The sequence below is a fragment of the Protopterus annectens genome, chromosome 10.part0 (assembly GCF_019279795.1).
Source record: "Protopterus annectens isolate FY-2018-M chromosome 10.part0, PAN1.0, whole genome shotgun sequence".
NCBI lineage: Eukaryota > Metazoa > Chordata > Ceratodontiformes > Protopteridae > Protopterus > Protopterus annectens.
Window position 1 is genome coordinate 656,192,989 of NC_056744.1, and position 26,978 is coordinate 656,219,966.

The 26,978-nt window shown below is 42.6% G+C and overlaps 1 protein-coding gene across 1 annotated transcript in view; it reads right to left on the reverse strand.

Moving 5' to 3' along the window:
- USP24 (ubiquitin specific peptidase 24) overlaps positions 1 to 26,978 on the reverse strand; it is a 4,679,666-nt gene that overhangs the window by 2,592,754 nt on the left and 2,059,934 nt on the right. The window contains exon 28 of the mRNA XM_044085508.1: positions 23,176 to 23,261. Within this exon, the coding sequence (XP_043941443.1) occupies positions 23,176 to 23,261 (86 nt within the window). The remainder of the gene's footprint in view (positions 1 to 23,175; positions 23,262 to 26,978) is intronic.

Consider the following 26,978-nt stretch of genomic DNA (forward strand, 5'->3'; position numbering starts at 1 on the left):
ATAGGGAAATAGAAAGAAATAGGGGATCCTAAGCAAAAGACCAGCACTGATGAGTATTTAGTAGAATTGAGAACAGAAACTGTGAATAACTAAGTAGGGCATATAAAATATTGTACAATTACTATAGGAATCAATCAGAGGACGTTACAAAGGACTAGGAAAACGGATTAGAAAAACAATTAAAGAAATAACGGGAGGATATATGCATGGCACTCAAATATAAACAAAGTCTAGAAGATTTAGTATCTTTGCTTGGAAGTGTTTGCATAGGTATTTTTATACCCAAAGCAGACTCCACAGAATTTTTCCTCACATAGATTGAAAATGTTGGGAGGTATGGGGGAAAGAAAAAGGTTATTGGGAATTATTTTTGGGGTGTAATGAGTTAGTAGACTAAGAATTCCCTGCAAACTACTCTAACAGAAACACTGGATAAGCAAATGGGTGTAACTATGGAAATTATTTTTTGAGCTATGATACAGAATCAGAATTGCATAGACACAGTTAAACTTCACTGGTTTTATTTCTGGTGGCTGCCAAAAAGGCAGTTACTAGAAATTAATAATCAAAGTCTAAACTAACTGTACTAGAATTTGTGAATATAGTAACAGAGAGAAAACAACTGGAAGTGGGTTCTTTAGAAGAGGGTAGGAGCAAATTACACAGAAAAAAATGGGAAGTGTGGAAATAATACATGCAGAATAATGTTTTGGAGGACTAGTGAGGTTTAAGAAAAGACAAAAAGCTAGACTGACAATGGCTGCATAGATAATGTTTACAACTGAAAATATATCAATATGATATGTTTTCATTTTTATAAATGTATGATTGCCTGTGTCATAAGTGATTAAAATAAGTTATGTACTCACCATAACGTTCCATGTGAGTTGTTCATCTCGCCTTCATTCTTACAGATGGGTTCGGAGCCGATCCTCGGCTCCGAGTTGGCTTACTACAAAGCTCGAGGTCTTTAGACAGCTCAAGGCTGAGTCCCTATCCCATGACGCACCTTCAGTAACCTCAGATCTTGTTTGCTGCGTCTAACAATACCATGTGCCATTCTATCACTCTTTAGGAAAGAAACCCCATAAAAAGACTGAGCAACCAGGATAAAACTAGTATCTCGGTCCTCAAAAAACCCTGGAGGGGGTAGGCGGGTAGGAAGTAAGAATGAAGGTGAGATGAACAACTCACATGGAACGTTATGGTGAGTACATAACTTCTTTATGTGAAGTTGTTCTATCTCGCCGTTCATCCTTACATACGGGTAGCATCCCAAGCACCATCTTTCTCGGGTGGCTCATGGGAGTATGTTTTTCAGGACAGTAGAACCAAAGGAGGCCCTGTCCCTGGAGGCCTTAACTTTGTAATAAGTGACAAAGGTATGAGGTCTTGACCCAAGTGGCTGCTGCACAAATGTTGTCTATAGGAAGCCTAGCAGAAAAAGCAAATGTGGACACTGCTCTGGTAGAATGAGCCTTAATCTTGTGTTGTAAAGGTAAATTGGCAGCTGAATAAGTGAAGGTGATGCAATCAGATAACCATTTAGATAGTGTTGTTTTTGCCAATGGCATACCTTTCCTAGAATCTGAAATTGAAACCTGTTGTGATTTTCTGAACTCTTTTGTTCTATCCAGGTAAAATCTGAGCTGTCTATGAACATCAAGCTTGTGCAGCATATACTCCAAGTTGTTGGTATGTTTGGGGAAGGACACTGGTAAATCTATGATATGGTTAAGGTTACCTTCAGTACAGACTTTGGGTAAAAATGAAGGATTTGCTAACAGGGACACTGTCAGCATGAAAAATTAAATATGGAGGCTTTATGGACAAGGGCTGTAGCTCTGATACTCTATGGGCAGATGTGATGGCTACTAAAAAGATGGTCTTCCAAGACAAAAACTTCAAATCACATGAGGAAGCTGGCTCGAAAGGTGGGAGAATAATGCATGAAAGCATACAATTTAAGTTCCATAGGGTATAAGGGGATTTTACAAGTGGTCTGAGGTGGAAGGTCCCTTTCAGAAATGCTTTGGACAGCTTGTGTAACATCATGTTCAATCCTTCAAAGCCAAGGTGAAAATTAGAGATTGTGGCAAGTTGTACACGAACTGTAGGTGCCGCAGCTCCTTTATTGAAAAGCATAGTCAAAAATTCTAATATAGAGGAAATGGGGGCTTGGTAGGGATCAATGTTATTTTGAGAAGCCCATATAGAAAATCTCCATTTGCTAAGGTATAACTTCCTGGTAGAGGATTTATGAGAGGATATTAAAATATGCTGTGTTTCGTTTTAAAGTTATGGAACCTGGCTATGTTGGGAATTGGAGTAACCAAGCTGTCAATTTTAGGGACTCAAGAGAGGGATGAAGAGCCCCCGACAAATGCGTCAGAAGGTCTGGAACAGGGTCCAGAATCCAAGGCTCTTCCAACAGATGAAGTCAAGGAAAGGGGAACCAAATCTCATGAGGCCAATGAGGGGCTATTAGAATGATGGTCCTTCCCAGGGTTTTTGCTTTCTGCAATACTTTGGGTATCAAGGAAATTGGTGGGAATGCATAGAGGAGACCGGGAGGCCGATCGTGTACGAGTGCGTCCCTTGGGGAATCTCCCGGTGGGGGAATCAGGACAAAGTAGTTTCTGCATTTTGTGTTCATGTGGGAAGCAAAAAGGTCACAGCAAGGCTGGCCCCACCTGTGGAATATTCTACCCGCTATCTCTTTTTTGAGGGACCACTCATGAGGCAACAAAATTGCCCTGCTTAGTTTGTCTGCAATCACGTTGAATATTCCCGGTATGTGCGTTGCTATCAGAAAGTGCTGGGTGGATGCAGCCCACTGCCATACACTTAGGGTCTCGAAACAAAGGGGAAAAGGACCTGGTTCCTCCTTGTTTGTTCAAGTATCAGAGCACTGACATGTTGTCCATCTGAATCTCAATTGTCCCCAAAGGGATAGAGTCCTGAACATACTGCAACGCCAAAAGTACTGCTCTCATCTCCAGAACATTGATATGCAGATGTGACTCTTGTTCGGTCCATGTGTCTTGGGCTGTTCTTCCCTGAAAATGCCCCCCCACACACACCCTATCAGGGAAGCGTCCATGGTCACTGTGGCAGCTGGTGAGGGTAGGATAAAAGGACGACCTATTGTTACTTGAAGAGAGGTCAACCACCACTGAAGACCCTTTTTGCATGTGTTTATCAAAATTATGAGATGAGACATTGGGAGCTCTTAAGACCATTGAGTGAATAGCAGCCATTGTAGAATCCGCATGTGGATGCGACCCAATTGTATCGCGATTATTGCAGCTGCCATCATGCCTAACAACTTTAGTACTTCTGATGCTGGAGCTTTGTCTCTGGATATGATGTTCTTGACTTGTTGACAAAGTAGTAAAACTCTTTCTGCTGGAAGTTTTAAAGGGTGGTGGTGTCCAATTCTGCTCCGATAAAGACGATATGTAGCGATGGTGACAAGGCAGATTTTTCTGAATTTATGGTAATGCCCACATGACTGCCAAGAGTAAGAGTGGTGTCCCTGGCTTGTATTAGCTGATGCCTGGTGGTGGCGGTGAGGAGCCAATCATCTAAGTACGGAAACACCTGGAATCCTAAACGCCTCAGGTGATCCGTGACCACTGCCATACATTTGGTGAACACGCTGGGAGGATGTCTCTTGGCTCCCAGCTGGAAGCGCAGATGATCCCTGGATGGTGTGGCCATTTTTATATGGTAGTACACATCCTGTAGAGTTATCGAGCACATCCAATTGTCTTTCCCTAAGAAGGGAAGTACTGAATGAAGTGTTTCCATGCGGAACTTCTCTTTCTTGACAGATCTGTTTAGTCTGCTGAGGTCCAAAACAGGTCTCCAGTCCCCTGTCTTTTTTGGAGCTAAAAAGAATCCTGAGTAAGTTCCGGATCCTGTTTGGTCTGCTGGGACTGGTTGGATGACTCTTTCTTAGCAACGTCTGGACCTCTACTGTTGCTTGTTCCTTGTAACTGGGTGGAACGTCCGGGATTTTTGTTGTCAATGGAGGGGGAGTGGTGAAAGGAATGAAATATCCTCTGGAAACTATACTTCGTATCCAGTTGTCATTTGTTATTTTGAGCCAGACATCTGGATACAAAGACAAGTGACCTCTGACTGCCTCCAGAGCAGGACATTCGGGCCTCCTTACAAGAGTGCTGGCAGAACGTCCCAAAGAAATGGCCTCTGTCGCCCTGGTTTTGCAGATCCCCTCTGCCGCAAGGGTGCCGTCTTCCATTATTGCCCCCTCCTCTGTCCCTAGAGGGGGGTTCGCCACGTGTGTCCAGAAAGGCTCCTTGAGCTTTTCGGAACCACATCTTTCCTCTGTTTTGACCCTTGGGGTAGGGGGTCTAGTAGGGGTGGAAAAATGGACTCCGATAGCAGACAGTCTTTCCTTCCTGCTCACACCTGGTCAAAGTTTCCTTAACTTTGGGCGAGAAAAGAGACGAGCCATCAAAAGGGTTGTTGACAAAGGATGACTTACAGGGCTCCACGAAGGAACACAAGCGCATCCAGGAGTGCCTCCTGAGAGCAATTCCTGTACCTGCTGCCCTACTCTTTTCATCAGCTGCATATGACAAGAGATGCATGGACGAGTTAACTATGGAATTGAGGGTAGCAAGCTGGAAGACTACTTTGTCTGAAGCTCCTAGTACCCTGAAGAGCATCTCTCCAAGCTCTTTTAGGAGATCTCTTTGCAGTTCCGTAAAATGTGCGAGATAGTTCAGTGAACACATGGCAAAAGTCACTGAATTGTACTTGCACGTCTTGTATCTATCCACGATCCTAGAGTCTCTGTTAGGAGGGTGGATAGAGGAAGAAGTTTCTGACATCTCCTTTTTGGTGGCTGCCGCCACCACCATGGCATCAACTGGCACTCCCTTGGTGAGGAAAGACTTTTCCTGGGAGGCAGAAATAAATTTACTGGGCCCCCTAGGGACAGGCTCCATGGTGTCCGGAGAATCCCACGACCTTCATGAGACCAGCTCCATGAGCTCATCAAAGGGAAGAGACACAAAAGAGGTGGAGGGTTGAGACCCGAAAGCCTTCAGGAGAAACTACAGTTGTGTACACTTACCATAAATGTAGATGTTCGAATGTATTCACTGTTGCAGTCATCACATTTGGGTTATCTGCCTGCAGGTAGCCCTCAGCGGGTCTGAATATCAGTGTCTTCGGATTTCTGCGTCGGATGCTCTCTCTTCTTCCAGGACATCAGGTCGTCAGGGGTATAAAACATGCAGCCGACACCATTGCATCAGTTTTTCTTGCCCCAGATGTCAGGTGCCCCCACAATGGGAAGCAATTATATGTTATGGCACACCTCCATCAAAACGCAAATACACCAGAAAAAACTAAATATACCAAACAAGAAGGAAAGGTAGAGCCCAGAGAAGTCAGGGGGCTGGAGGGAGGAGGAAGTTAAAGAGCATTAGGGCTAGCTATTAAGCCCTGCAAGACTGCAGTGGCAAAACCAGCTCTGGATTTAAAAAAAATAGGTATGTGGTAATGCTTGGTTTAGGTATGTACAGAGCTCCGGGTAGCAGCTTCTATGATGTCCCTGGTAGGGACTCTTCTGAGAAAGGCTGAAGAGGTAGATGCAGCCCTGGTGGAATGTGATCTTATCCCCTGTGGGGTAGGTTTTCCATAGTGCTTGTAGCAAAAATGAATGCAATGGGCTATCCATTTGGAAATGGTTTGCTTTGAAATGGCCTTCCTCTCTGCCCCTGCAGCAAAGTCATCTAGCAGCTGTTCAGAATTTCTGAGAGGCTTAGTCCTGTCTAAATAAAATCAAAGTTGTCTGTGCACGTCCAGAGAGTGCAGTATTCATTCCCCTTTGTTTTGTGGATTAGGGAAAAAAGTAGGCAAATGAATGGACTGATTTAGGGCCACACTAGACACCACCTTAGGCATAAAGGAAGGATTGGTCCTGAGGGAAATCCTGTCCGCATGGAAGATAATGGTTTCCTCTGCCATGAGGGTGTGTAATTCAGACACTCTTCTTGCTGAAGTGATGGCTAGAAGGAAGGCTGTTTTCCAAGAAAGGAGTTTCAATTCTGTTGTTGCAGCTGGCTCAAAGGAGGGGGGGGGTGAGCTTTTCCAATACAAAGTTAAGGTCCCAGGCTGGAGTGGGAGCTCTCCTTTGGGGTCCTACATTTTTGGCCCTTCTAAGGAATTGTTTTAGTAGGGGGTGAGAGAAGAGGGGTGGGCTCAGTATTATAATGTGCTGAAATGGCAGAGGCATGAATTGTAATTGAAGAGAAGAACAGGCCTTTGTGGAGCATTTCTGTTAAGTACTGAAGAATATGAGGTAAGCTGGGCACCGTTGTGCCTATCCCCCGAGTCTGGCTCCGGGAACAGCATCTTTTCCACTTTTCAGCTTATCATTTTCTAGTACTAGGCCTCCTTGCCTCCAGAATGACATCTAGCACCTGCTTACTGAGGGATGCTACAGGAGAGCTAAAGGAATCAGACAAGCTGCAAAGTTCAGGGTTTGAAGCTGAGTGCGCATTATCTAGCCCACCTGCTGGGACAGCAGGAAAGGGGTCTGAGGCAGGTGCCATGGTTGCAGCAGTGTCATACTGTACAAGAGGGGGTACCAGTGCTGGCGTGGGCCAGTCTGGTGCAATCAGTATTGTCCTTGGCTTGTCTTGTTTGATCTTTAGTAGAACCTTCAAGAGGAGAGGCAGAGGGGGAAAGGCATAAACTGAGAGGCTTTTCCTGGGTAAAGGACAGGGCATCCACTTTCCAAGCTTGACTGTGGGGAGTCCTTGTGCAGAAATTGTCCAATTGGTAGTTCTGAGGGAAGGCAAACAGGTCTTCCTCTGGAGTCCCCCATTTGTTCCTCAAGAGGCTGAATATTTTTGGTTCTAGTTTCCATTCGTGTGGGTCCATGAGATTTCTGCTTAAGTCATCTGCCAGTGAATTTAGCTTGCCTGGCAAGAACTGAGCTTGTAGGTGCACTTGGTAGCTCAAGGCTGTGTTCCATACAGCCACGGCTAGTCTGCAGAGAGGGTACGAGTGTGTTCCCCCCCCTGCTTGTTTATGTACCACATAACTGTGGTGTTGTCTGTCTTTACCAATAGTTGCCCTGGAAGAATACGGTCCTTGAAGGCTGTCGGGGAATTCTGTACCGCTAACATTTCTTTTTGACCGATATGCAAGTGCATTTGACTTGGGTTCCATTTGCCCTGAATGCACTGCCCTGCCAAGTGAGCCCCCCATGCATAGTCTGATGCGTCGGTTGTAAGGGTTTGGGTGGCAGGGGATAGACTGAAAGGACTGAAAGGGGGCCCCTTGTTGTGGTAGCAGGCCTCTGCCCACCAAAGGAATTCTGTCTTTATACAAGGAATGATAGGAATCATTGATTCCAGGTCCTGAGAAAGTTGACAACATAGACTTTATAGATTCCACTGGAGTTTCCTCACATGCAGTCTTGCATATGGAGTAAGTAGAATGCAAGAGGCCATGAACCCCAGGGCTTGCAGAATTTTCCTTGCAGATAGCTGGGGTTTTGTGGCCAATAGTTTGAAGTAGGTTATCAAATAAACTTGTTTCTCTGGAGTGAGGAATGCCACCTGGGAAGTTGTATTCAAGCTTGCTCCCAGGAATAAATCTGTTGGCAGGGTACTAGGTGAGATTTCCTTTTGTTTATGGTGTACCCCAGTGAGGTTAGAAGTTTCTTTATGAATGGCAGGTGTTGTAATAGCAAGTCCTGGCTTTCTGCCTGAATCAGACAGTATTAGTATATTTGAATAATTCTCTGCCTGCAAAATGCAATGGCTGGAGCTAGACACTTTGTGAATACCTTGGGTGCAGTAGATAAGCCAAAGGGAAGTGAAGAGAACTGATCGTGCATGGAGCCTGCCCTGATGCATAGGTATTTCCTGCAAGATTCCCTTATTGGAATGTGCAGGTAAGCTTCCTTAAGTCTAAGGTTGTCAGCCAGGCATCCTTGCCTAGCATAGGAAGAAGCTGTTCAAGTGTTAGCATTTTGAATATTGGAATTACCAGAAAGGTGTTTAGCATAGAGAGGTCCACGATAGGATGCCAGGAGTTGTCTTTTCTGGGTACCATGAAAAGTCTTGAATAAAAACCTTGTCCCGTTTGTTCTGCTGGGACAGGCTGAATAGCCCTGATACTGAGAAGAGAGAAAACCTGCTGTTGGGCCTCCACCCATTGATTTGGGGGTAGGTCTGGCCAACCATTTGGGGTTGGTAGCGTGTGGAACAGGAATCTGTATCCTTGAGAAACTATGTTCAAAACCCATTTGTCCTGGGTAATGAGTTCCCAGTTTCTTGCATGCAGGGTGAGCTTTCCTCCTAAGGGAGCAGGTAGTTGAGCAGGGCTTGGAAGGGTAAGGTTAAGTCATTGTGCCATTTTTCCGTAGGGGGGTGGCTTACTACTCCCTGCTTTGGAAGTGGGAGCTCCCCACTGCTTAGGTCTGTGCGCTACCTGAGACTGTAACCTAGGTGGTCTGCTGTTCCCGGGTTTGGACTGAGAAGGCCTGGAAGAGACTGGAGAAGACCAATTCTTTGAAGGCCGATGCCTACTAAATCTGGGAGGCTATACTTGTAGGAAATCTTTAATAGTTTGCATAGATTTAGCTTTTTCCTCCATCCTTCTGAGGACGACTTCTGCTAAGTTGCCAAAAAGCCGGTCTTGGTTTAAGGGGGCATCCAGTAATTTAGCTTTAACATGATCTGGCAAGTTTTGTTCCTTAAGCCAAGCATGCCTTCCAAGTACAGACCCAGTGACAGCAACCCTGCAAAATGCTTCTAAAGTGTCAAAACCACATTGCAAAGTATGTTTACCAACTTGTTCTGCAGAATGCATTAAATCCTGCAATTCTTTGTGTTCAGCACAGTCAGGAATCAACATCATTTTCTGTTTAGGTAGTCCCATAATATGCTGCTGATACTTTAACATATGAAACTGGCAATTTAAAGCCCTAATGGCCAAAGTAGCAGAAATGTATACCTTATTACCCCATCTGTCTAGGGCTCTAGAATCTCTATCAGAAGGGGTAGGATTTTTGGCAGCAGTAGCCTTAATGCCTTTTGGTCCTTGGGAAATGGTCTCTGGAGCCGCAGAAGGATTCTTGAAGAGGAACTTGTGAGAGTCAGGTACTTTGTAATACCTGTCAGGTTTTCTGGGAGCTGGAGGTAAAGTGTCTGGGGTAAGGCTAGATTCCAAGAAAGCATCATCTACAATGTCTAGAACAGGAGGGATAGCTAGAGGCCTGTGTTGGGGCAGGAGTAAGAATTCCCTAAGCCTCTTTTTGGACTCGAGTAATCCTGGCTTTCCCAGCAGAAATGCTCCCAAAGAGTATGCAAGATTTCAGTGAAGGAAAAATCTTCTGGAGAGGAAGCAGAGGGAATGGAATCCTCTGCATCATAATCCTCATAAGTAGATAAGGGCAAATCCTGGTAATCAGAAGGAGCAGAAATATCAGATTCCTGAGCAGAAGAATCAGTAAGAAATTCAGTTCTAGGTCTCTTAGAGGGGGAAGGCTGTCTTCCCCTAATTAAGGTAATAAAGTCTTCAGCCATTCTAAGCATTTGTTTTTAGGCATATGGGCCTAAACTCGCGGTTTGGTCGTCTGCTTTCTAGGTGTAGTGTGAGTTTTAGGCCTGAGTGATTCGGAACTTCTGGATGGAAACGACGACGGTTTAAAATGCAACTCTGTAGGCCTGAATACACCCTCAGAAGCCGGTGCCTGCATAGCGGCTCCGGACCCATCCAAGGTAGAGACATCCGCAGGTTCCATGGTCGAAGAAGCATCTCGTGGCATATCGGACTCCGAATGGGTCTCAGTAAAGGCCTGCGAATCTGAAGTAATGGGTATCAGGGGCTGCAAAAGTGCCTCACTGAGTACCGGCAGACTGGCGACCAGTTTAACGGAAGCATTGTTGGCAGTTTTGGGCCTATGCGGTCTCTGTCTTTATCCTTATGTTTTTTTCTTAAGATTGGTAGTCGGATGGCTTAATGAAGCCATTTCGGAGTACTGAGACCGAGAACGAAAGTAATTGGCTGCAAAAATAGCCCGACGACGAATAGTTCGGGGATTGAACAAGGCACAAAACCGACAGCGAGGGATGTCGTGGTCTGGGCCTAAACAGGGGATGCAGTACGAATGAAAATCTCTATGAAATATTTTTGCTTTCCAGAGGTAAGACAATTACTAACTTTTACTGACATCAGTTGGAGCAAGAAAAAAAATCCCCAACAGGGTACTTATCTTTTTTGAAGACTTCGGATCTAAAACACGAAAACGAAAATTCCAGGAGTTGGCCGACCGGCACTTGTGAACTGCTTCTGCTTTGGGCACCGCACAGCAAGAAAGACTGGTGTAATGGTGCCGGCTGCATGTTTTATACCCCTGATGACCTGACGTCAAGGAAGAAGAGACAGTATCCGATGCAGAAATCTGAAGACTCTGGTATTCAGGCCAGCTGAGGGCTACCTGCAGGTAGATAACCCAAATGTGATGACTGCAACAGTGAAACACGAAGAACATTAGACTCATCTTCAGCAGGGCTGGTGGACTTCCAGCCACCCCTCTGCCTAAGGATTTCTATTATTACAGCAAATGAGATATCTTCAGAGGGGGACCAGATGACCCTTCTGATTCATCTAAGTCAGTATCAGACATGAGAGACTCCTGTGCGGAGTCTAGGTGCAGCTTCTTGCAAATTATCTTCCTGGGAACTTCATCAGTGGGAACTTCTGGTGAGGTCACGGAAGAGCAGGGGCCACCCAGCAGGGCTTCCTGAGGCTGGGTTCCTATTAGCAGAGCGAAAGACCATAACTGCGAAAAGAAAAACAGCGACACGTACTGCGTGAAATACAGAAACATCGAACATCCGAAACAGCGAAAATAGAAATGTGGAAGTGCAATGGTTGGCCCGTCTGCAGTACAGCTCCATAAGGTAAATGTGCGATAGATAGGACTTTAGGGCTAGGATGTGGGTTAAGGTAAGTTAATAGATAGGTAATGTATGTAAGATTTAGTGTAGTGCTAGAAGTACGGTTTTATTTAGCTGTATGTACGTGTATTTATTTGTTTTGGGTGTATGTCTGTAGGGGAAGTGTGCGGTAGTTACAGACCTTACGGTTAGGGAGGGGTTAAGGATAGTGTGTAGATAGTTGTGTATGTGGGGTTTAGTGTAGTGTTGGAACTAGGGTTTTGTTATATGTATGTGTATTTATTTTTTTGGGTGTATGTCTGTAGGGGACTTGTGCGGTAGTTACGGACCTTAGGGTTAGGGAGGGGTTAAGGATAGTGCATAGTTAGTTGTGTTTGTGGGGTTTAGCGTAGGGTTTTGGTGCTTTACTTTAGGTTAGAAGTAAGGTTTGGTTAGTGTATGTATGTATGTGGTTTATTTATTTTGTTTGGGTAGGTAGTATGTAGCGGGTGGTGGGGATGGCCGACTATGACAGTTTATTTAATTTTTCGCTGTTTAGTGCGTTCGGGATTTTTGCAGTTCGCGTTATAGGTGTCGACGTTTAGGTATTCGGTTAAAGGGTTTTTCGATTTGCTAATATAGACCCCCCTGAGGCTCAGGGGTCTCGCCGTTTCGAAAGGATCTGTTAGGCAGAAGTGGACACAGGCACTTTTGGGGAGGAGGTAGTTGGACCTGAAGTTGTAGATTTCTTGGGAGACCTCATTCTCCTCATGGCTTCAAAGGCACCTCTGCTCCGATGAGAAGGGACCGCTGGATCCGAAGAAACTGCCGATCCCCTCGGCACCGGAACAGTGGGCTCCGAACCAGAGGTAGGAGCAGAACTCATCTGAGCCAATGCCCCGAAAGGCAAAGTCAGAATCGACAAGTCAGTCTGACTATCCTCCCCGGACCTGACCAGACAGTGTCTGCTCTTAGACTCCTCGATAGGTGCCGAGGAAGTCCGAGTCAAGGGAACCGATGGCACTGGAACATGCATTGGCTCCGAAGGCTCAACAATCATCAGGTCCGACTCCTCCGGCTCCAAAGGACCGGTATGGCTCGGAGGAGGAAAGGAAGTCAATGGCATTACAGTTTTCGGCTCCGAAACCACTTGGGTCGGAGTCAATAAAAATTTAGCAAATGCCGTTGCCTGTAGCACCTTCTGCACCACACGATCCACATCCAAATCAGATAGGCTGATCGAGGACAGAGATGAATGTATGGATGGAGGCACTGACGGGAGAATGGGAAACTAATACTTCGGCTACCAGTTCCAGGACTGGGGACCGGCTCCGAAAAGACAGGATGCTCGGCTCCGAAGGCTGTGGAGCAGATGTCAACGTTTTTTTTTTTTATTTTGTCACATCAGAAGAAGAAGAAGCCCTAGAAGACTTTAAAGACTTGCAAGATTTATCCTGGTCACTCAAAGCTTCCTGAAATGAAGATTTTAGAACTCCTCTGTCTATAAGTTTTCTTTTTCTCTCGCGACGAACTCTGGATGAAAAAGAATGGCAAATGGAGCAGCTTTCTTATAAATGCAAGGCTCCAAGACAATAAACACAATTAACGTGACTGACTGTTACAGACATCTTTTGTCCACATTTTGGACACTTTTTAAAGCCTGACTTAGGATGCTTGTCTTTCTCCTGGTCAGCCATAATAAAATCTACAGTATCAAGAAAAAAAATCTACTGTACTTTTAAAGAGAACACACACACACACACACAATTAGTAAAGTTAAGCTACAGAAATAAGCCCTAAAACAACAAATGGCCTGTATAAGAAAAAGTTGTGAATTAACTATAACTATTCTAAAGCACTCACACACTGTCTAAAGTTTAAGAATTAATTTAAACTACAAAGCTATATAACTATGATAATATTATAAAGGCACACCAAGAAGGGAAGGGAATATTAAAGGCCTATAAAAATGAAGGCCAAAAGGAGAAGAAATATACTACTACTAAGCTATTAAAATTATAACTATGAAAGACTATGAAAACTCTCTCTAACTATTATAAGAAATAACAAATTTAGCAAGTTATTATAAGACAAAAGCTATACTGGCCCGAACTGTGCTAGGAAACCTCCAAACTAGATCTGAGGTAACTCAAGGTGCATCATGGGATAGGGACTTGGCCTCGAGCTTTGTAGTAGGCCGACTCGGAGCTGAGGATCGGCACCGAACCCATCTGTAAGAATGAATGGCAAGATAGAACAACTTCACATCAATGATTTTTCTTTTTAAAAAAAGCTACCAATTATATTTCAAAAATGCTTTAGCTACTTGAAAGCACTGTTGTCTTAATTGTGGTAATCATACTTGGAGAAAGTTACAGTAGCAGAGTGGTTATCGGTAGGGAGGAACTTGAGTTCACTGTTATCACTAGAGGGTGCCAAAAGAACCAGTCCTTTTGTGTGTGTGTCTAAACAGGACCTGAGAAATCACCATCTCTTTGCCCTAGGCACTTAAAGAAGTAAACTGATGGAGGTCCTTGGAGCTACACTGAAACTGCAAAGAAATGAATTCTAATATGACAAAGGCCAAGTACATGAGGCTGGATACTAGTTCCCAAAATTCAATCCTGTCCCTAACCAAAGGGAGAAATAGTCTCTCTCACACTCAACAGACTCACTACAAGCAGCATCTAGCCAGCAGTGACGGCTGGTGACTCCAAAGGAAGGAGGATGGGGCTGCATTACCCAAGTAAAATGGTGGGGCTATATTCTGGCAAGTCAATAACCATTTATGTGTGATCAAAACTAGTCACTTTCAACAGACTGCTTCATTACCTGCATACTCTTTCCATGTTATTCATTATATACACATCAGATGCCAGATTGTAATCCAGTAAAAAAACACTTAAGTCACATGAATGCATTTCAGCTTCTTTTACTCAAACATAAGCCCTGCCATGCCACAACAAAAGCTGTTTAACTGTGATCTAATGACAGTAGGAGTCAATCAGATTCATCAACAGATGCAAGCACGTGCAGCACAATGCATTGCAACACCCCCAACTGTATGCACATGCTCAAACATACCGATGTGCTCAGCAAGTACATACATTTTGTTGTTTATGTAAAAATTAGTTATCTGTGATCAAATGAATGAATAAATATAACAGCCACAGTAATGTCTTCAGCTCACTGCTGTCAGAGACATACAATATAACCTAATGTCCCCCCTTTCACACACAAACTCACAGACGTACCCATCAATTACAGACATTTAATGGACTGTCTCTACCAGAGATGCCTGAATGCAATCAAATCACCACAGTAATAAAGGTTCATAGGTTTTAAAAGGTTCTAACTAACAAGATGGTTGGGTGACTGCATAGAGCTTTACCATGCAACCCAGAGAGTTCAGAAGGTAGATTAACCATCCTGCTTAAGGAGGTCTATATTGTTTATCCAGGAATTAGGTTAGTGGGTACTAATCCAATCTTCAAGGCAGAATTTGAAGGAAGCCAAATTACTACATGGCATAACATGCAAGGTAAGATTGTTCCACTCACCCAAAGACAGTTTGTTGATGAAATTACTCAGATCTCCCACAACTATATCTACCTTACGCAGGGTCTCATTTATGTGGTAATATATGGGACAGACTTTTTCCTCAAAGAGAATTCCACTACATACATAGATCTGTATTTATATATATGAAAACCCCAAATCAGTTGCAGGTGGTGAAATACAGTGCTTGGATCCAGAAAATATAAAACGCTTACAAAAAACCTATCCAGCACAAGTCATGAATAAAGCAAGCTCCTTTATTTAGTGCACAATGCTAGAATAACAGCAGCAGGTGACTGTTTCGCCCTTGAATGGGCTTTTTCAATGTTATATTGCTCAAGCCGGGTTACTGCTATTTAATTCAAAAAAAGGCAATGCAACTTCTTGATCACAACTTGAAAATGTCTGCCTAAATTACTTTAAAATAGACTGACTGAATGGAATCACTTTATCAAATGTTGTAGGACAGACAATAAAAATAAAAAAATCTTACCTTTTGTTTTACTCTCTCTTAAAATAATTCATTCAAGAGTAACATTAAAATAGCATTTCACTTATAGTCAGTAACACGAATAAAACTAAAATACGCATTTTCCAATACTACTGTCTAGTGGCAGTGAACTCACATTACATGACACTAAGTAGTTATTAATTTCAAAGATTTAAAGCAATTCATTTAAACCAGAACATGCCATTGTGCCAAGACCAATATATTTTTGTTCCAAAAATCACATTTTTTCATGTTTTTCAGCGTTGGTACTAAATAAATTACTTTTTGTTTTATCAATGACTATACAAGCAAAAATGCCCCATTAAGTTTAATCAGATATTTAAGGCACTTCTCTCCTTTTAATCACTCATGTGCTGCAATTAATAAAATGCTATAAGTCATAAGTATGTGTAATGTTTACTGATGCAAAATGTCTAGTGCTGTAAACTGTATTACGTTTACAATTACCACAATAGAAGCTGCCACAAATGATACTCGCTACAGTTTTAACATTACCATTATTCCTTTTACAATTAGCTAATGGTGGGCAATTATTCACCCCCTTCTATAGGTCATAAAAGTTCTTTCTAGGAGATCCTGATAAAAAAGATCAGATAACAATACATCCCAATGTTTAAGAACATCCCTAACTTTTAAAGTATTATTCTGATATGTACTTATAAACTGAACTTGTTTCATCATTTTTATCTGTAGTCCTATATCTCAATAAATCTAATTGATTCAAATTATTAACTTTTTCAAGACTATCACTCAATTTAGGACCATACTTCTTACTTTTAAAGTGAGTAACTATTAAATCCACTTGATTTTTATATTTACCTTATGCGTTACAAATACGTCCAAGTCTCAAAAGCTAAGCATATGGAATATTCTCCACAACATGCCTAGTGTGACAGCTGGTGGCCACGAGAATGGCATTTCTATGGAACTTTTTCATAAACTGATGTACACACCAAACCATCGATCAACTTCGTGATTTGTACATCCAAAATCTGACAAAACAAATCAACTGAATAAGTAAATTATATTCCCATGCATGCATATTTCCCTTCAAAAGTACCCATCAATCATCATGGATTAGCCTTAGTAGGTGGCTACTTTCAGTTCAAATCCTGCCTTAGTTCTCCTAACGATGTGCTTCAGTTCTTTGCTGGCTTTGTAAGTACCAACTTATAGTGAGGGTGGGGAACTGTATACAAAGCAAGTAAATCTCTTGCTACAGAATCTTAAAAGGGAAGAATTTTCAGATACTATTAGACAACATTTAAGGAAAAATAGGACTGCTTCTATTAAGAGTACTAGATTAAGGAGCATCAAATATGCAAGGGTAAATATAAATTTTCTATTATATGATACGCTACACTAGGATTATAGCTAAAATATAAAAGCTAGAAATATAGTAACATAGTGGTACCTTGGTACTTGTCGGCTTCGAAATTCGTCAAATTTGGTATTCATTGCATTTTGATGAGAAAAAAAAAACCTTGGTACTCGTTTGTTTGGCCCTCATCGCTCTTCCTAGAACAGGTACGCTGTCACTTTCTTGTGCTTTTTTTTTTTTTTTTTTTTTTAATTGTTGCATTATTCTTTGTTCAAAGAAGTACAGTACTGTATAATCATGGGTCCAAAGAAAGTTATTGATAACAGCCAACAGAAAAGAAAATTAGAACCATGACAGAGCAAAAAAAAGAGATAACAGAGAAAATATGAGTGTGGTATCTGCGTGTGTGACCTTGCTATAGAGTACCGAATACAAAGAACAATCTCCACCATCGTGAAAAATAGAGAGGTCATCAAAGCAGCTGATGTTGCTAAAGGAGTGAAATCTGTGACAAAGCAAAGATCACAGACACTAGAGGAAGTGGAAACATTTGTTTTTGATTTGGGTAAATGAAAAACAGTTAGTTGGTGATAATATTTCAGAGGCCATCATTTGTGAAAAAGCAAATGATCTGTTGAAAAACAAGCCTGGAATGGGTGCTGACACTAGTGAAGTGTTTAAAGACAGTCATGGGTGTTTGAAAACTTTAGAGAGAGAAATGGCAACAGTGTGGTGCAACATGGAGAGGCAGCCAGTGCCAACAAAAAGTTGCATATGAATGTGTTCAGGAGTTTTAGTATGTAGAGGTTGAGGGTTTTAATGCCCAACAAGTGTTCAACTGTGATGAGACAGGCTTGTTCTGGGAAAAAAAATGCCCAACAGGACCTACATCACTCGAGAGAAGGCGGCATTACCAGGGCACAAGCCAATGAGGGACAGGTCAACTCTGCTGTTGTGTGGGAATGCAAGTAGGGATTTAAAACTTAAGCCTCTGCTACTCTACCACAGTGAAAACCCATGAGCTTTCAAGAAAAATAATGTGATAAAAAGCAAGTTACTTGTGATGTGGAAGGATAATAGGAAAGCTTGGGTCACCAGTCATTTCTTCATGGAGTGGATGAACAAAGTGCTTGGCCTATCTGTGAAAAAATATTTACTGGAGAAAAGATTTGCCTCCGAAGGCTCTGTTTGTTTTGGACAATGCTCCTGCTCACCCCACCAGGCTTGTAGGATAAGTTGCTGGAGGAGTTTAACTTTCACTGTAAGGTTCTTGGCCCCTAACACAACTCCTCTGATCCAGCCCATGGACCAAGCAGGTCATCTCTAATTTTAAAAAACTGTACACAAAGGCACTTTTCCAGAGGTGCATGGAAGTGACCTCAGATACAGAGCTGATCGTGAGAGAATTCTAGAAAAACATCTTCATACCCTCCAGTGCCTGGGGGGTGGAGTCTCTCTCACAGGACCATGAACTCTGCCTGGAAGAAACTGTGGGCAGAAGCTGCAACTGAGAGGGACTTTGAAGGCTTTGAGACTGAGCGTAGGCCTACAGGTATTGTGACTCTGAGGCAGTCCATGGGCCTGGAGGTCAATGATGATGTGGAGGACTTAGTTGAGGAGTATAAAGAGCTCAGCACGGAGGAGCTGAAGGAGCTTCAGAAGGAGCAGCAACAGATGGGTAAGTGAGGATTGTCCCCAGTTCATTAATCCAGGAAATGTGTGCAAAATGGGTGGAAGTGCAAAATTTTGTTGAAAAATATCACCCTGACAAAGCTCTAACAAGCTGCAATGTTAATTTGTTCAACGACCAAACAATTTCCCACTTCACAGGCATCTTGAAATGCAGGCAAAAAAGCAGCATCAGATAGGTTTCTACGGAAAATTTAACCTGGTAGTCTCAAGCAGGGTTCACTGGTGGTAAGAGACAGAAAAGAAAGAGAAGTAACCCCTGAAGGGCAGCTGCCCAAAGTTTTTATGGAAGAAGACTCTCCTTCCAAACAATAACATCCCTTCTCCTTACCATTCTCCTCACCACCATCTCTTTAGGCCATGTATGTGTTGTTTATTACTGAACTTATACTGTACAGTTCTGTTTATTAGTAAAATACAACAGCTAAAGTAAAGTTATACTGTTTATTAGTGAACTTAAATACAACTCCATTAATGCATATAATGCCTTATAAAATGTGTATTTTCTGGGGTCTGGAATGGATTACTACAATTTACATTATTACTTATGGGAAAATTCGTTTGGTACTCGTTTTCACCACTTCTCATGTCTTCTGGAACAAATTAATGACGAGTACCAAGGTAGAAATCTTTGACAAAATGAGTTGATGCCTGGTTGAAGCAGATATCAGCCAATCATCTAAGTATGTAAACACTCAGAATCCTTGCAGTATGAGATGAGCTGCTACTACTGCCATGCATTTGGTAGACACCTAGGGGGCTGTGGTGAGCTCAAAGGGCAGTACTCTGAATTGGTAATAACTGGATCCCAGCTGGAAGCGTAAATACCTTCTGGATCATCTGTTCATCTTTATATGACAGTACATGTCCTGAAGGTCTACTAAGAACATCTGGTCATCCTTGCCCAAAAAAAGGAGAATGGACTGAAACGTGACCATCCAAAACTTGGTTCTTTGAACTGTCTTGTTTAGTTTGGTGAGATCCAGAATTGGTCTCTAGTCCCCTGTCTTTTTTGGCACTAAAAGGAACCTTGAAAAAGCTACGGATTCTATATGGTCTGGAGGGACCTCCTGGATTACTCTCATTACTAGCAGCTTTTGTATTTGAATCGCTGCTTGTTCCCCCTGATTGAGTGGAACATCTGGGATTTTTCCTGAGAACGGTGGTGGAAGAGAAAAGGGTATTACATATCCTCTGGATATAATCCTCTGCACCAAATTATCTGTTACATCTAGTCAGGCTCTCTGATACAGGGATAATTGTCCCCAGACTGCCATCAGAGGTGACAATTGGGCCCTCCTTTCAAGAGCACTGGTTGGGTTTGTCAAAGAACAATTCTCTGGAGCCCTGATTCTGCAGGCCACCTCTGCCACATGGGCAGCGTTGTCCATTCGAGTTCTCAACTCCGTCTCTGGAGGAACCTCCTCCACATGTGTCCTGGAAAGGACACCAAGACTTTTTGAACTACATTTTCCGACCACCTCACTGATTCCTGGAAAAGGTTCGTTCAGGGGTCAAAAAATGCACACCCATGGCAGACAGGGTCTTTTATTCTTCTCACACCTGGATAGTGTGTCCTTTATCTTGGGGCCAAATAAGGATGCCCCTTCAAAGGGAGCTCTGAAGAAAGAGGACTTGAAGGTCTACGTGAAGTCACAAAGGGACGTCCAGGCATGTCTCCTTATGGAAATGCCTAAACCCACTGCTCTTGAGGTTCCCTCTATGTTTCAGATTAACCTCATGAATGAACTGGATATGGACCAAAGGGTAGTCAGCTGGGAAGTTAGAGAGGCCTGAACTTGCTCAGAAACAGTACCAGAGAGGGTATTTGATAATTCTTTAATCAAATCCATCTATAATCTTGTAAAATGTGCCAAGTAGTTGACAGACTTCAGCGTAAAGGTGGATAAGGCCTATACATGCTTTCCAAATATGTCCATCGCCTGCGACTCTCCGTTGGGGAGATGGACATTGAAACTTTCTTTGAATAGTTCCTTCTTGGTGGCTGCTGCAACGACCATGTCATCAACAATAACCCCTTTACTCCAGAACTGCCTGTCCGAAGGTGGTGCCATTACTCTGTCTGGTCTCTGAGGAATGGATTCTGTGGTATCTGGATCCTTCCAGGCCTGCTCTTAGATCAAGTTAATCAGCTCATCAGTGGGTGGAGTCAATCAGAAGGTAGAGGGTCCAGTACCAAAGGCCTTCAGGAGAACAGATTCCTCAGACTTTGAGTTGCTGGGCATCCAGCCACCCGGTCACCTCTCTATGGATTTCAAGGGCATCTCCAAAGGAAACATCTTCAGGAGATGACTGTAGGGACTCTTCATCCTCATCAAAATCTGCGTCTTCAGTGATGAACTCCTCTAGGGAGGCTAAATGCTTCCTCTTGCAGGTCATCATCTTAAGGACCTCTTCAGTGGGATGCTCTGGAGAGGTATCAGAAAAAGAAATAAATTCCCTGTGGGGAAGTTTGATGTCTTGAAACTGACTGTACACATGGAAAGTCCTGGTCAGACTCTAAAAGCTGAGACATCAGGGCTAGTGATACAGGACCCCAAGGGGGGTAGATCTGTCTGCTCTGTCGAAACTGAGAACATTCTCTCTGCAGCCTCAAAGGCAGATATGCCACTGAGATAAAGAAAGTCCTGGATCCGAAAAGGCAAGCATCTGGATCTTGCCCCCCCCCCCACTCTGAGAACAACCTCGAGGTGGAAGCCGGAGTCTAGCTAGCCAATGCCCCAAAGCACAGGGATAGCTCTGAAAATCTCGGGAGTCAACATGGAAGCTTCGGCTCAGAGAGCTCTCCGAATCAGACAAGGCTGGAGCTCTCAGAGACACCTTCGGACCAGAGGATACCAAGATCCTTTGATCCAGATTGGGCTGATCTGGATTGGCTAGGTTCCAAGGACTCTAAAACTACTGAGGGAGTCAAAGGAAAAAGTTGCTAAGGGGGTGTACTACTGGAACGAACCTCCTGATCCAGAGGGGTAAGAGCCGAAGTGACATCCATCTGTCCTTACACCAAGGGAATTTTTCTTACCACTCTTTCCACGTCCTCTTTAGTAAGACTTCAGAAGGAATGAGTCGACAGGACTGAAGCAGATTTCAGTCTTTCCAAAATAGAGGAGGGTACCCGACACTGTACCAAATTCAGAAAGGGAGAATACCTCATCCTAGGTAAAGGGGCTAAATTTGGATCACAGGATGACTGCATCTGATCCAAAGAAGTCAAATCAGTTTTTTTTATTTCTTCGAATCTGAGGTGGTCAGATCCGAAGTTGAAGTCAGATCAGTCTTTTTCCTTTTGCATGACTATGCCAACGCCGAACAAGATGCCTTCGGAGATGCTGCTGAGACTTTTTCTTTTGATCTGGGGAACATGTCTCCAGAAATGGCTTCTTCAAAAGAAGAGGGAAGTAATCCCTTTAATATCAATTTATTTTTACATTCTACACGGGCTCTGGGGTTGAAAGCATGGCAAATAGAGCAGTCTTCTTGCAAATGCAGAGGCCCAAAATAATAAAACCATAAACTATGCACATCTGAGAGAGGAATGGTGTGTCTGCATTTAGAACACTTCTTAAAACCAGCAGCCCTTTTCTCAGATATGAGGACAACTTTAAAGACAACCACCAATGACAGGTCAACAAACAGTAATGACAGGCCAAAATACAGCAACAACCAATGAAAGTCTGCAATGGTAGAAAAAAGTATGAAAGCTTGGGAAAAAAGGGGAAGAGAAGAAATACCAACAATGGTACTAAACAACAATAATGTAGAAGGAAGCGAGTTACTAATGATAGGAACTAAGATTACTAGACAGGTAAAAAAGTGGACAGAGAAAAACAGTATTAAGTAAAGAATGAACAAATACGGGAAGATAAAGAGCAAGGGAGTAAAAGGCCAATGAGATTACAGACTAAGATAACATTTTTGAAGATAAAGTTTTAAATACTTACCGTAACTCAAACTTGAGACAACCAAGAACCATGACTTTCACTGGAAGCAACAAACGAGATCTGAGGTAAATGGGGTTGGTGCATAGTGGGTAAGGGAGAAGCTCGAGAGTTCTAGGTTGCCACGAGCTTTAGCAATGGCAGAGTCGGATCCAAACCCATCAGTTCAGGATAGAATGAAAATTGACATCATCAGACTAAATGTATAACCAAGAAATTGTTCCTCAGATTATTGGCATTCTTAATAAATATCAATACTAACGCAATGAAAAAAAATCATATTTGACACAAATTTATAAAATTCTTAAGTTAGATTTCACATATTTAGGCAATTCCTATTGGAACTATTCCTCAAAAATTAATAATGAAAACTTCTCTGAAGAATAAAAGAAAAAATTAAAATCTACAGATAAAACCACATCTTCATTATATTGGAAACTTTTCTCTTGGAAATTTTTACACAGAGATTCTGTCACTCTTAACAAAATTACAATTATGTATAAATCAAAGAGAATTAAATGCTGGAGATATGATTCTGAAATAATAGCTGATTAGACGCATATGTGAAATGTGAAGTCATCTCTCTTTTTTGGAAAGAAATTAATAACTTCAGTCAAGCTCTATGGTCAGACAGATGTAATATTTCTAAATCTTTTGTTTTATTTAATGCTCCAATTCCTCAGACAATACCAAAAACCCAAGTGCCTCTTCTGTCTGTTCTTGCTACAGCCAGAAAAGTAATTACTAACAATTAGAAAAGTAAAGTTACCCCCTCTAGTGTTAAATTTATTAGTACGGCAAAAATAGTTTGTAGTAGTGAATCACATACTACAAAGATGACAACTTCCAATACTATTTATTCATATAAATCTTGGCTTAAACTTAAAGACTTGCTTGAAAAATTTTAATTATTGTTGATATGTATAAGTTTGATGTATTGAAAAGTTGTGGACCTATATAAATAGTTATTTGTTTGTTTTATAACCAATGTGTTTATCTACTGTTTTAAAACCAAATAAAAATTAAAACAAAGAAATGTAAAGGAATACAAATCACCCATTCTTTTAAGTGCATACTTCAAATGCACATCAAGAAAAATATAGTCTTCCCAACAAAGGCTAATGGTGAGCAGGCTCCTGAGAAGGGTTCATACAAGCCAACATGGTACAACTTTTGCAAAGATCATCATCTGAAACTTACCTCAGCTCTTCTAAGTTAGCAAGTTGGTAAAGCATATCAAAGACGTTACAGACCAATGCCATCACCACACCAGGTAGAGACTTTTCCTAAAGGAAAAAGAAAAAGTGGATTCAAGCATCATGCCTCTTTTTAAAACTACAAAATTAAGATGATCAAAGGCTGCACCACAAATATTACTACTTTAGTACTATAAAATAACAGATATGCTCTTAAAATATCATTCATTCAAGTGGGGCACTCCTTGATGGATACCTGGCTGGAGAGAAATCCTCAACCTATTGGAATTTGATGCTTTTTTAGCAACCTCGCAAATTTAGGGATGTCCACAAGATCAGCAAATACAGTGTAAAACAACTCACCCTCCATATCAGCATATCTGCCATATAAGCTAATGTTGAACTACCAAGGGGTAACAGCACATCAAGAAAGAGATATTTGACATTACTACTAAACAATACAAACATACATGTGCACTCCTATCTTAAAGGAAATTACAACAGCACCAAAGTACAGTTGTGTACACTTACCATAAATATAGATATTCAAGCGTATTCACTGTTGCAGCCATTACATTCGGGTTATCTGCTTGCAGGTAGCCCTCAGTCAGCCTGATTAACAAAGTCTTGGGTCCTGCGTTGGTTGCTGTCCCTTCTTCCATGACGTCAGGGGCATAAAACATGCAGCCGATGCCATTACATCAGCTTTTCTTGCCCCAGATGTCAGGTGCCCCCTAATAGGAAGCAATTAAATATAAAATTACAATGATATACCTCCAACAAAAAAGCAGATACACCAAAAAGGCTTTTAAGCATAGAAAAGGAAAGTAGAGGTATATCCAAAAGAAGTTAAGGGGCTGGAGGGAGGGTTACCAGGACTGCAACAGTGAATACACTCAAACTTCTACATTTATGGTAAGTGTACACCAACTGTACTATGTTCTTCATGTTTCACTGTTGCAGCCATTACATTTGGGCAGATTCCCAAAGCTATGTTTGGGAGGAGGAATTCAGACAGCATTAGGACTAGCTATAAGGCCCTGCAAGACTGCAGTGGCAAAGCCAGCTCTGGATTTAGAGAAAATTGGCAAATGATAATGCTTGGAGAAAGTATGTACAGAACTCCAGGTAGCAGCTTCTAGGATGTCCCTAGCAGGGACACCTCTGAGAAAGGCTGTAGAGGTAGATGCAGACCTGGTGGAGTGAGGTCTGATCCCCTGAGGGATAGGTTTTCCATGGTGCTTATAGCAGAAATGAATGCAATGGCTTATCCATTCAGAAATGGTTTGCTTTGAAATAGCCTTTCCCTCTGCCCCTGCAGCAAATGCCACCAGCAGTTGTTCAGATTTCCTTTGAGGATTACTCCTGTCCAAATAGAATCTAAGTTTTCTGTGCACATCTAAAGAACACAGTATCCATTCCCCTTTATTCTGTGGACTGGGAATGAAGGTTGGCAAACGAATGGACTGATTAACAGCCACACTGGATACCACCTTGGGCATGAAGGATGAAGGATGGATTGGTTCTGAGGGACACCCTGTCCGCATGAAAGATGATGAAAGGCTCCACTGTCATAAGGGCCTGTAATTCAGATACCCTTCTAGCTGAAGTGATTGCTAAAAGGAAAGCTGTTTTCCAAGAAAGAAATTTTAAGTCTGCAGTAGTAACTGGCTTGACAGGCGGTAGAGTGAGTTTCTCCAAGACAAAGTTAAGGTCCCAGGCTGGGGTTGGAGCTCTCCTGGGTGGTCTCAAATTTTTGGCACCTCTGAGGAACTGCTTGAGTAGTGGATGAGAGAAGAGGGGTGGTTCTGTGTTATAATGAGCTGAAATGGCTGAGGCATGGATTTTAATGGAGGAAAAAGACAAGCCCTTGTGAAGCATCTCAGTTAAGTATTGTAAAATCTGAGGTAAATTGGGCGCTGCTGTGCTCATCCCTTGAGACTGGTTCCTGGCACAGAATCTTTTCCATTTTTCAGCATAAGATTTTCTAGTACTAGGCCTCCTTGCCTCTAAAATGATATCCATCACAGGTTTACTGAGGGATGGTAAAGGAGCGATTATGCAATTTGTCAGGCTGCAAGGTTCAGTGTTAGAAGCTGAGGGTGCAGAATCTGGTTCCCCTGCTGAGACAACAGTGAAGGAGTCCGAGGCAGGTGCCATGGGGGTAAACGTGACACATTGCGCAGGAGGGGGTACCAGTGCTGGCGTGGCCAGTCTGGAGAAATCAAAATCATCCTTGGTTTGTCCTGTTTGATTTTTAGTAGTACTTTGGAGAGCAGAGGCAGGGGGGAGGAGGCATAGACTGATAGGCTGTTCCAGCTGAAGGACAGAGCATCCACTTTCCAGGCTTGTTTGTGGGGAGTCCTTGTGCAAAAGTTGTCCAATTGGTAGTTCTGGGTAGAGGCAAACAGGTCTATATCTGGGCTCCCCCATTTGCTTATCAACATGTGGAAAATCCTTGGTTCCAATTTCCACTCATGTGGGTCCATGAGGTTTCTACTTAGTCCGTCTGCCAGTGTATTTAATTTTCCTGGCAGGAATTGAGCTTGTAGGTGCACTTGGTAGCTCAAGGCTGTGTTCCGCAATGCCATGGCTAGTCTGGAGAGGGGGTAAGAGTGTGTACCCCCCTGCTTGTTTATGTATCACATAACAGTGGCGTTGTCTGTCTTTACCATTAGTTGTCCTTGAAGGCTGTCAGAGCATTCTGTACAGCTAACATTTATTTTTGATTGATAAGCAGGTGCATTTAACTTGGGTTCCATTTGGCCTGAATGCACTTCCCTGCCAGGTGAGCCCCCATGCAGAGTCTGATACGTCTGTTGTTAGGGTTTAGGCGGCAAGGGGTGGTTTGAAAGGTAGTCCCTTGTTTTGGTGGCAGGCCTCTGCCCACCAAAGGAACTCTAGGCATAGTCAAGGTATGATCGGAATCATTGCTTCTAGATCCTGAGACTGTTAACACCATAGACTTTTTAGATACCACTGTAGTTTCCTCATATGCAGTCTTGCATATGGAATTAGAAGAATGCAGGCCATGAACTCCACGACTTGCAGTATTTGTCTTGCAGATAGCAGGGTTTTTGTGGCCATTTGTTTGAAGTAGGTTGCCAAATAAATTTGTTTCTCTGGCGTGAGGTAAGCCATCTGGGAAGTTGTATTCAAGCTTGCTCCCAGGAATACAATTTCTTGACAAGGTACCAGTTGTGATTTCTTTTCGTTTATGGTGTACCCCAGACAAGTTAAAGCCCTTTGTACAAAGGCCAGAGGATTCAAAAGTATGTCCTGGCTTTCTGCCCGAATTAGACAATCGTCCAGGTATGGGTATATTTGAATATTTCTTTGCCTGCAAAATGCAATAACTGGAGCTAGGCAGTTTGTGAATACCCTGGGTGCAGTAGATAAGCCAAAGGGCAGTGCAGAGAACTGATAGTGTGTGCAGCCTGCTTTGAAGCATAGGTATCTTCTGCAAGATTCCCTGATTGGGATGTGCAGGTACGCTTCTTTTAAATCTAGTGTTGTCAACCAAGCATCTTTGCCCAGCACAGGAATTAATTGGTGAAGAGTCAGCATCTTGAATTTTGGAATCTCCAAAAATGTGTTTAGAGTAGACCGGTCCAAGATAGGATGCCATGAATTGTCTTTTCTGGGTACCAGGAAAAGTCTTGAATAGAAACCTTGTCCCTTTTCCTCTTCTAGTACCAGCTGAATAGTCTCCATGCTTAAGAAAGAAAGTACTTGTTTTTGGGCCTCTGCCCACTGATTTGGAGGTAGGTCCGGCTACCCGCTTGGCATTGGCAACATGTGGAAGTG